The sequence below is a fragment of the Nymphalis io genome, chromosome 19 (assembly GCF_905147045.1).
Source record: "Nymphalis io chromosome 19, ilAglIoxx1.1, whole genome shotgun sequence".
Classification (NCBI taxonomy): domain Eukaryota; kingdom Metazoa; phylum Arthropoda; class Insecta; order Lepidoptera; family Nymphalidae; genus Nymphalis; species Nymphalis io.
The window spans coordinates 10,112,812-10,124,421 of NC_065906.1; the positions used below are offsets into that span (position 1 = coordinate 10,112,812).

General features: G+C 36.4%; 1 protein-coding gene across 1 annotated transcript; it reads right to left on the reverse strand.

Moving 5' to 3' along the window:
* Positions 1-862: 862 nt before the first annotated feature.
* On the reverse strand, positions 863-11,490 carry LOC126776094 (translation initiation factor IF-2, mitochondrial). Its single transcript, XM_050498379.1, has 15 exons — positions 11,349-11,490; positions 11,100-11,244; positions 10,830-10,950; positions 10,518-10,681; positions 9,832-10,012; positions 9,339-9,515; positions 8,876-8,925; positions 7,763-7,977; positions 7,124-7,202; positions 6,690-6,815; positions 5,317-5,542; positions 4,432-4,553; positions 2,989-3,172; positions 2,380-2,520; positions 863-1,878 (listed from the first exon to the last, which is right to left on the reverse strand). Exons 1-15 carry the CDS (start codon positions 11,375-11,377, stop codon positions 1,706-1,708), a joined length of 2,133 nt encoding a protein of 710 aa, XP_050354336.1. The 5' UTR covers positions 11,378-11,490; the 3' UTR covers positions 863-1,705.
* Positions 11,491-11,610: the final 120 nt, after the last annotated feature.

The window sequence follows — 11,610 nt, forward strand, 5'->3', positions numbered from 1 at the left end:
AATGCAGTTTTATTTACAAATAATATTCAAACCATTTACCACCTTACATATTTAGTTTTGTTTCTATATTTATAAAATAATGTCATCAGTGCTTATAATATTATATACAATATTATCAACAACGGTGTTATTATTTGGGATTAAATATTAAAACATTACACGACTTTGGAAAGACCTTTCTCACCTCATTGAAATGGTATTGTATTGTATTTTTATTGAAGCAATTGTATTATATTGAGCAACGAGTTATACATAGACGATGTCAATGCCTCAGATAAACTAAATTCTAATTTGAATTCTAATTTAAATTGACGAACTAATCATCTACAATAATATTATATATGCGAAAGTAGCTGTCTATTCTTTTCACTTTCACGGATAATAGATTTTAATAACATTTTATTATAAAGCAAGCTTGATCTGCAAGGAACGTCATAGACTATTTTTTATACCTAATACCTGGGTACTTACACACGGGCGAAAACTAGTAACAAATAAAATATCTGAAAGGTTATTTATAAGGACTTTGTATAGTCTATTCCAATCATAAGAGTAAAGATTAATAAGCAACTTTTTCAATGAACTGACATAATATCCTTAGTCGAGATCTTGACTATAATTGATTGAATATTCATTATTGATTCGTGAAAAAATGGCGCTTTGAATGTCGACATCAGTTTCAACAACTGTTTGTAGTGCAAATATAGCGAGCAATTATTTAGGAAATTGCAACAAATATGTCAATCTAAGATTTTTTTTATCAATATATTAATTATATTTCTTCAACTAGAATAAACTATAGCATCACATTTTACTGCAAGAATAAAAAACAGTTTATCTTCTATAATTTATTACACTAAAACTACAAATTTGCTAATTTACAGACTCATGGCTCGACGCATCAATTATTAGAATCCACAATTAATAAATAGCCTTTTCGTTCTAACGCATGTATATTTCTACATATTTCTGTCTCGTTCTGTTTACACAAATAAAATGGAAGATTAAGTCGCTGCGTTGTTAGTTCATTGAATAATTAGTCACATATAAAAATACTACCTAATCGACCCGGCTTCGCACGGAGAAAATAAGGAGAAAATGTATTTTGGATAGGATTTGCATAAAATCCGTTCTTAGTGAACGTCTGAAATCATACATCTGAAAAGGAAAACTGTGACAAATTTCTAGTTAATCGGGCGATATCTCGCTAGAGATATGGATAATATGACTTTAGGGAATATCAAACATGGCAAACGCAGCTGGCAGTGCGTTAAATCAGACTTGTGTCTAGTTCTCGAATCTATTATTGATTCCGTTTTAAACATCTCATATTGTAAACAATATTTGAATAAATAGAAAAACCAATAATAATGAATTATTTACGATGAGCTGGCAATACGTAATATCTTACACATAAATACGTGAGCAATTAAAATTCTCACGTATTTATGTGTAAGATATTACGTATTATTGTAAAAGTTTGGCCTGAGGTGATTTTATGAGATATTTAATACATTTAATCGTATTGTTATAATTTTAATCAGCATCACATTCATTAGAATCCTTTTTCGTTATATATAGTAATGAAAATATTTTTTACAAAATAAAACGGTGACGAAGATGGATTTACAAAGTTTTTTGGTGTATAAAATTAATATTGTACATTTATCAAGCACCAGTTTTGACAAAACTAACGACATCGTGTCTAAAATCCTGGATCCCAGCTGGTGGTTTTGGAAACTTCGACCATTTTGTAGCACACTACTGTGTCTCCTGGCTGAATTATAAAGTTGGGGTCTTCGAAACGCAGTCCGCATTCCATATCTCGTTTTATTGTCGTCACTTCCTCTTTCAAATGTTTCATTGATGCCAGTTTACCTGAACATTAGATAATTAATATGATGAAAAACATAGTATTTTCGAAACTTATTAAGCATTCCTCAATAAACAATAATAATATTAATTAATAAAAACCTTATAGAAATATCTGAGCAGGTATCACCAATTATTCCAACCTTGAAGAACTATGTATTTTTGTTCTAGTATGAGAACTAATGTAAAAGCTAGTTAATGTAATCGAATCAAAATGTACAGTTCTAAGCCCACTGGCCAATAGCCCGTACATGACCACTGGGCCAAGGCTTTTCATATGCCTCAAGGCCGTAGTGAAGGGAAAGTTTGAAATTTATTCCAAATATGGCAGTTTTTTAAAGACATATTTAGGTATCCTTATGATGTATACCTTTATCACCGAGCACGAAAAAACTCGATGATGCCAGTGCGGATTTGCATCAAAATATCCGATTAAGTTTCGTTGCAGTTCGTTCTCGGCCCAGAATTTTTACTTTTGATAAGATAAGAGAATCGTATTATGGTTACCTTCATACACAACATCCCCTCCCCTGACGACCCTGTACAGCGCGTTCCGCGCCAGCGAGCCCTTCACACAGCGACAGCCCGCCACCGGCACCTTCTTCTTACCCTCCGACACGTGGAACTGCTGGAGGACGTTCGCCTCGCCTGTACGTAAGGGAATAGTATTAATATCTACGGTGGTCATATCCAACGGAGACTAGCTAACTGCGCAATGTTTTTTGGTGTGTAGAAACATAAATGCACTCTCTGTTGCCTTATCTGTTTGTATGGAAATTACAGGACATGTGAGAGCGGTGCAGCTTTACGTGCTTTTTAAATGTCAACTTACTAACTTCGGGCTGCTATTGTGACCTTAAAGGAAAAGCTTTCTAAATTTTAATTTCGAATCAGGGACACCGGTAACCGCAACATTTTAAGCTGGCCACCATTCTTATATTTGTCATCCCAATCAAAGCCCAACTGGGGAGGAGAGGTTCCCTCATCAAATGTTGTATCATCACTTAACATTCTACCGCCAAACTATCATGTTTTGCATCGAAAACAACATCTTAATTTCCACAGGTAACGGCTCACGAGGGGTGGTTGTGAAGTGGTACCGATGTAGACACTGACCGAGCAGCTCCTCGTGCAGCTCGGTGGGCAGGCGCGCACTGAGCTGCGCGCGCAGGTCGTCCACCAGCTTGTAGATGACGTTGTGGTGCGACACGGACACGCCCGCCGCGCGCGCCTCCCGCGACACGGCGGGCGGGCACTCCACGTTGAACGCGTAGATTATCGCGTTAAACGCTTTAGCCACCTGCAAGGCAACATTGTGGCGATCATTTTTGCATACTGACGCAAGCTCGCCTGTTCGACTACCACACATCCAATATTTATTCTACCGCCCAGCAGCAATATAGCATAATGCTCCACTTTGATATGAAGATGATCCAGTTCGAGATGGTCCAGTGGTAAGAACGCGTGAATCTTAACCGATGATCGTGGGTTCAAACCCGGGCACGCACCACTGAATTTTCATGTGCCTAATTGTGATTATAATTCATCTCGTGCTTGACGGTGAAGGAAAACATCGTGAGGAAACCTGCATGCGTCTAATTTCACTGAAATTCTGCCACGTGTATATTCCACCAACCCGCATTGGAGCAGCGTAGTGGAATAAGATACGAACCTTCTCCTCAAAAAAGGAGAGGAGGCCTTAGCCCAGCAGTGGGTTACTGTTGATATGAAGAGTAAGTCAGTCAGTGAACAGTTAGCATGAACAGTGTTATCGGTCTATTTATTATTTTATAGTGTGACCACTTAACATCAGAAGGCCCAACCGAGTAACGAAGTCACTTGACCATATATAATAAACTTTATTGCTTCCCTTCTTGGGATCCTACAGTAATGTTATAAAATAATCTATTATATACCCGTTTCGGCTTCGTTCGGGTTGAGTAAAAGTTTACTTAAAACGTATATATCATAATACATTTTTTTTATAAAGTAGGAAGGCGGACGAGCTTATGACTCAGGTGACCCCTGATGGTAAGAGGTCACCAACGCCCATAGACATTGGCATTGTAAGAAATGTTAACCATCGCTTACACCACCGATGTGCCACTAACCTTGGGAACTAAGATGCTATATCCCTTGTGCCTGTAATTACACTGGCTCACTCACCCTTCAAACCGGAACACAACAATATTAAGTACTGCTGTTTTACGGTAGAATATCTGATGAGTGGGTGGTACCTACCCAGACGAGCTCGCACAAAGCTCTACCACCAGTACAGTATTTATTGGATAACACGACACATGCCAGTAGAGCATCAACAATCATCATCATATTACAGACAATTTACACTAAACCCTATTGTACACCTAAACCATCATCATGAATCACTTCATCCATTGGTGAAAACCCTAAGAAAATCCGTTCAGGTGTTTTTGAGTTTATCGCGGTTAATAAGACAGAAAACAGACTTTATTTTATATATAGTGATAACATTTCTCAATAAAAGCACGATATCATATGAACAAGCAAACTCTTCAACTTTAGATATATTGGCAATACCTCGACATCATTGGGAGTGACCTGCCCCACGCCGTAGCTGACCAGCTCAAGTCTAACACGCTCGTGGTCATCGTAGGTTTCCAGAATATCCAGGATAGCTTCCACCGACCCGTCAACATCGCCTAGAAAATAAGTTATTTTATTAGGCACGGTTTGTAGCTCCTTTCAATATATGCGATAAAATTTCATCCCAACACGGTCAGTACAGTCAGGATAAATTATCCGCACTAGCCGCCCCCGCCTTGTCAGCCCACAAGATGTCTGTCCCTTCACGCCTCATTTGAAAGAATCCAAGTTATAAGACAAGGGCAACACGTGTGTTGGTAAAGAATTCAATTTTTAAGTCTATTCCATCAGTATTGTCGTGTAAAAAATATTATCCATTACTCACATCACCAATGTACAACCAACCTTGAGAACGAATTAACTATTATTACCCCTGTCGTTACACCGAAACGCAACAATATACAACAAACAGTACAACAGTTACGTAACACAACAATACAACGTACAGCTGTTTGGCACGAGGGCTTACACGAAGCCCTACCACCTAATATTGGAATTCGAAAAAGACTCGCCCGAGTCGCAAACGAAGAAATTGAAACATTGAAGAAAGCCTCAGTAACAGCCTTGAAAGAACCACTGCTGGGTCTACTTTCTGTCCTTTTTTAGGGAAAAGGGCTGGAGCTTATTCCACTACGCTGCTTCAATACCGGTTGGTGGATAATCGAGTGACAGAATTTCAGTGAAATTAGACACATGCAGGTTTCCTGACGATGTTTTCAATCGCCGTCAAGTACGAGATGAATTATATGCACAAATTGAGCGCATGAATGTTCAGTGGTGCTCACCGCGACCACCGACTGCGCTTCACTCGTGTCTCACCTTTAACGAGGACGGCGAGCGCGGGGTGCGTGTCGGCCCGTATCATCTTCTGGCGCGGCCCCTCCTGCCTCGTGCGGAACCGGCCGAGCGAGCGCTTCTGTGCGAGCTTCTGCTTGTATACGGCTTGGTGTTCGCTCTCCTTTATGTTAATCGCTTCTAAATCGGATTCCTGTTTTTCTTTCATGCGTTGATTGTGACGCCATCTCATCACTTCGCTTGCACGTTTCTGCGCAGTATCATTACCTTATATTTTATACTATCATTTCATTATATTATATAATATTTATTATATTATGTAAATATATTACGTTATATTATATATATATATATATATATATATATATATGTCAGAGATAATAAATTCAGGCGGGTATACGACGTCACTTATTAGAATAGCAACACCACACCACGTGATGTAGGTCATGTAGGTTGGTCGGTTGTCAGACGTCAAATGTGAAAAATATAAGACGGGTGGCTATTTTATTATGTAGCCGACTGATGGAAATATAAAATATAAGGAGTATGTCAGTAGCGCGTGTGATCGTTTTGTCGAGCGACCCCCGCGGTCTCTCGCTCTCAGGACAGCGCCAGCGCCGGACGTGCGCGCTGACTGATTTAATAAAATCAACATATCGGACGACAATGGCGGCCATTGAAATGGCAATCCATTTGAATCCGCGACATATATATAATTTCCACCTGCGTGTTAGGAGGGTGGGGGGGGGGGGGGGGGCGATTTTATAATAATAATAGTATAAAAAGTAGCCTATGTGCTTCTTTAAGTTTCAAGCTCGCTTCGTACCACATGGTTTAAACGTGAAAGTGCAACAAACGTACAGACATATTTACTTTTGCATTTGTAATATTAGTACAAATTGTGAAGTAAATTTTCCAAGCTTATTTTGAATTTATTTTTTTGAATAATATGCAACTCGTTCATCGTTTTATTGTTATGGTTTATGGTTTAAGAATTTATTTCTCAAACAAAAAAAAGAATACAATTCACTTTAAATATTTGAGAAAACAATATTAACATACTTAAATATTACATATATAATATACGGGCGGTACACAAAAATAAAGAACAACAAATTAGACTCTTCACTTAAAATAATGTGGGTATGACAAAACAAGATGCAATATTACGTATCGTTTGTGTTATAGCAATTGGATAACAATTGATATTATTTTCTTTAGTTACACATTAAAATTTTGTAAGAAAATATAGAAAATATAAAAATTTAGAAAATTAGACGTTGATTATATTAAATTAAATTCTTAAAACAATTTTATAACCTATTTGTTTTATAATTTAAAAAAAAGTTGTCGATTTGCGGCTTATATTGTTTTTAATGTTATTTCTTTTGACTTACCTCGCTCTCGACCTCGAGCACGGTATCCCCGGCGGCGGGCAGCTCCCGCCAGCCCAGCACGAGCACGGGCGTGGCGGGAGACGCACTCTCCACGCTCAGCCCCGCACTGTTTTGCAGCATACGCACCTGTAACACATTACACTGGGATCGAATATTTAATAAAATATAATTACATATAAATTAAAAAAAAAGATTTGAATATCTGGAATTACATATATTGTTTCAAAGCATTGATTACTGATTCGCTTTTCAAAAGTTTACTTTAAATAGACCAAAGACCATTTGAGTTTTCCAGTAAATTATATTTAAAGATTTTTTCATATGAAAAAAAAATATACTAAACGTTCAATGATATACATTATAGTTCAAAAGACAAAATAGTTTTGGTATTGTTTAATTAATACAATATCACTATTCAAGTAAACATTTCATACCTTCGCCCATCCGTTTCCGGCGACGATGACGCATCCCTTCCTCAACGTACCCCGCTGTACTAATACTGTCGCTTGCTTTCTGTTAAATTCACAATAATGGGTATAAGAGCAAATTGTTAACTGTAAGATTCACATTAGCTAATTGAGATAAGAGTAAGAGACTATGAATGTCTCACTGCTGAGCTAAGGCCTCCTCTCCGTTTTTGGAGGAGAAGGTTTGGAGTTTATTCCACCACGCTGCTCAAATGCGGATCGGTGGAATACACATGTGGCAGAATTTCAGTGAAATTAGACAGATGCAGGTGTTCACTGTCAAGCACGAGATGAATTATAAACACAAATTAACATCAAAAATTCAGTGGTGCTTGCCCGTATTTGAAACCACGGTCATCGGGTAAGATTCACGCGTTCTAACCACTAGACCATCTCGGCTTGATTGAGATTGCATTTTATAATACCTCCGTTGGTAGGTAGGTAGGGGGGGGGGGTTTGAGTGAGGTACCTTTTTCCTAAAGTATTTAAGAAGTAGAATGTATTTATCGCATTTATAAATCTCGTGTACTTTTAAAGATGTTTTCACACCTGCGTGCTTCGTAAAAGCAAAAATGTATCCAAAAATGAAAATCGTAGGCCACTCACCCGGTCCTGGGGTCGACGAGCGCCTCGAGGACGACTCCCTCGACGTACCCGGTGGGGTCTGCGCGGAGGTCCGCGAGCTGCGCCTGCAGGTCGAGCGCGTCCAGCAGCGCGCCGAGCTGCAGGCGGCGCAGCGCCGACACGCCCACGGCCTGCACGTCGCCGCCCAGCGCCTCGCACACCACGCCCACCTGCGCCAGCGAGCGCAGGGTCTTGTCCTGAAAGTGTTCACAGCGAATACTATATATAAGGTAGGACTTTATATATATATATAATACATTTTTTGTTTTAATGACCATTGTCGCATATTCGAACAGGTAAAACTCATACAAATTCATATCCATTGCTCCCCCCCCTTGAGACGAAATTTCTAAAAATCCTTTCCTTATAAAATAAATCTATGTTCAAAATTTCAGCCTTCTAGACTAGACTAGACTAGACTAGACTCAGTAATTTAGACTGTGCCCAGGTCAAACGCTTTTATAAGTATATAAAAGATTACCTATTACACGATAAATGCCCAGTTACCATATTAAAAAAAATGTTCGTATCGCTTATGGATGGTAGAATTATCTAATGGTATAATTCAAATGCGTCTATAGTTATTATATTCCTATAGACGCATTTGAACACTTCATAACCTCGAAGTTGCATGTATCATATACAACACAAAAATAAAGTAAATATTTTACGATTCATTACAAATAACTGGCTCACATAAAATTAAATTAAACACATTCATCAATTTTGACGGGCCGGTTGGCGTGGTTGGGGATGCTTGCGTTTCACGCCGAAGGTTGTGGGTTCGATTCCCAATCAGGACAGATATTTGTGTGTATGAACATGTCTGTTTGTCCTGTCTGTTTGGGTGTTATTATCTATATAAGTATGTATTTACAAAAGAAAAGTAATATATGTAGTATATCAGTTGTCTGGTTTCCATAGTACAGCTCCGTACAAGCTTAATTTGGGATCAGATGGCCGTGTGTGAAAAATGTGATCAGGATATTATTATTATTTTTATCTATTTAGTATGAATTTATATTTTATATAGATATTGAGTTGAAATATAAAAGAAATTAAAAACAAATATATACAAAATTGAGGCATACCTACAATGTTCACACCTGGCTTTTCGATTTTGTTGATCGCCACCAGTATCGGAACTGAAATGTAATAAATATATATTAATGTCGATTTAAATACTCAATTATAATTCATCAAAGTACCTTTTAATATAAATTTGAATTTGATTTTATTGTTTAATTTTATATTGTTTAGTATTAGCCTGAAGTTTAGTTATTAGTTTTTTTTACCATCCCCTTTAAGGTTTAAGAGTATTATGTTCTTGGATTATTTAAAACATCAAGATCGTTCATAAGGAAATTTTAACTTTGTTAAGACAGTGATTTAAAACCTTTTTTTTAATGGAGGGATAAAAAGAAACTGCATGCACATGACCCACTGTCAGGCCTTCTCTCTTCTTGAGAAGCCTGTTTGGTGAGATGGTGAATACCGACAAAAGACAGTTTAGCAGTAATATGTGTGCTGATATAAAGGAACAGCGGAGAGCACTGACCGCCCGCGTGGCGCGCCATGCGCACGGACTCGATCGTCTGCGCCATGACGCCGTCGTCGGCCGCCACCACCAGCACCACCACGTCGGTGGCCAGCGCGCCGCGCGACCGCATCGCGCTGAAGGCGGCGTGGCCCGGCGTGTCCAGGAACGTCGCCTTCTCGCCCGACGGCAGGGTCACTGCAGCAAACATATACGTTGCTAAACTTTAAAAAATACTGCATACAAATACACATGCCTGCGTTAAATTTTCATTATATACGCTTCTTTCATTTCAGTTTACTATATTGATTGACATTTATAATTAATGCTCGGCCCCCTTTTCCTTAATAAACGGTCTGGATGAAGCAATAAAAGTAATTTAAATAGAACTATCTATATCAAAGATTGCCTCATTTACTTGTACCAACTCTCCAATGTGTAAAAAATATATAAATCACAATCAAATTTTGGTATATTATTAGAAATAAAGTAATTCAAAATAATAGTTAAAGACCTTCGAAAGCTCCAATGTGTTGTGTTATCCCTCCAAATTCTGTATCTACAACAGATGTGTCCCGTAAAGCATCGAGCAGAGTAGTCTTCCCGTGGTCCACGTGCCCCATCACACACACTACAGGAGGTCGAGGCCGAAGCGCCTCTGGTGGAGCAGGTGGAGCTGGTACTGCATCTTTGTTCTAAATAATATAAAAAAATATTATGAAATATTTAAGACTACTGATTCAGTTCATCTCAAATACATAAAAAAAAGACTAATTAAAAAATTGTCCTTTGAAGTCATTCATTAACTCAACAGCACAAGTCATAGAACTGCCATGAAGATTATTTTAAAAAAACACTATTTCTCAAATAAATCCGATGCATTATATAGTATGAAAGAAAGAAAGTAAATTAAGTAAACTATGCTTATTTTAATGCAAGGCATCTACTTAGAAAGTTTTGTTTATTTTGATGATCTTATAACCGAATGCTATATTTAATGAATAAATAATTATTGTACATTAGTAATCATTCATAATTTACATGCAAAACTTACTTTTTTTTAGGGATTTTGAATTAAATTCTATTTTTAAAAAAACAAAATTAATTGTTTCTTGAATTTAGTATCCGGACAATAATGAGATAATATAAATTATTTCAATTGAATATTTGAATTGTTACTACATGTTACCTATGGCTTACCTCTTCTTTTTCAATATCATCATCAGGTCTAGCAATTATCCTAAATCTACAGCCAGATATTTTAACAACATCTCTTATTATTTGAGGATTGTGTATCACAGTGTCTTCTTTATAATATGTGTCTGTATTCTTATCAGCAAACTCTAAAGCTTTGAACACATGGTCTGAAAAAGGTTGTAAATAAATTATAGATCAATGAAATAATAACAGGAATTATGAATCAACAAATAATCAACAATATTTTATTAAAGTTTCAATATTTCTGTCAACTATATAGTTCAATGAGGATACAAAATTATTATCTATACAAACCAACATCTTTTTTCAGCACATTCGCAATCTCCTGTACAGTCATGTTACGCCAAATGCCCACAACTTCAGTACCTGCTTTTGGAGAATATCTGATTACTCTTTTCCCTCGGTTCTCTACAGCCTATAACAACAATAATTTGTCCATTTATGATATATTTATTATGTGAATAGTTTTATAAATAAAAGAATATAATTAAAATCAATTCAATTTCAGATAAATATAATATTTTAAATTTAATGATTTTATTTTATTATTTCAAATACTCTAACCTTCTCTTCTGAAGTTTTTCTTTTCTTTAAACTAATGCTCGAAACTGAGAGTTGTCTTTTATTATTCCAAAGTATTTTTGTGTAATCTTTTCTAGCCTCTGCAGCTTGCAGAAAATATTCATTTTTTAAATGTTTCAATGGCAACCTTACAAAAATAAAATTTAATATCAATATTAATTTTCATACAAAGATTACGATATTTAATATATACATTTTTGTCAATTATTTTAGGAAATTTACAACCCTTACCAATTTTTTAATATAACACTTCTAAACATTGTTGTATAATAAAGGTATTTAGTTTTTAACTTGTATTTAGTTTTTTAACTTATTTAAGTAATACTTAGAGCATTTTTATTAATCAATAATCTAAACGATAAAGCTTTTTAATTTATTTTATTTAACCATAAATCATAGCTTTAACATAACATAACCTTAAATAGTAATATAACCTAAAAAGTTATGTCAAATTTTGTCTATGCGATTTGGTATCGGAAAATGTTAGCAGTCT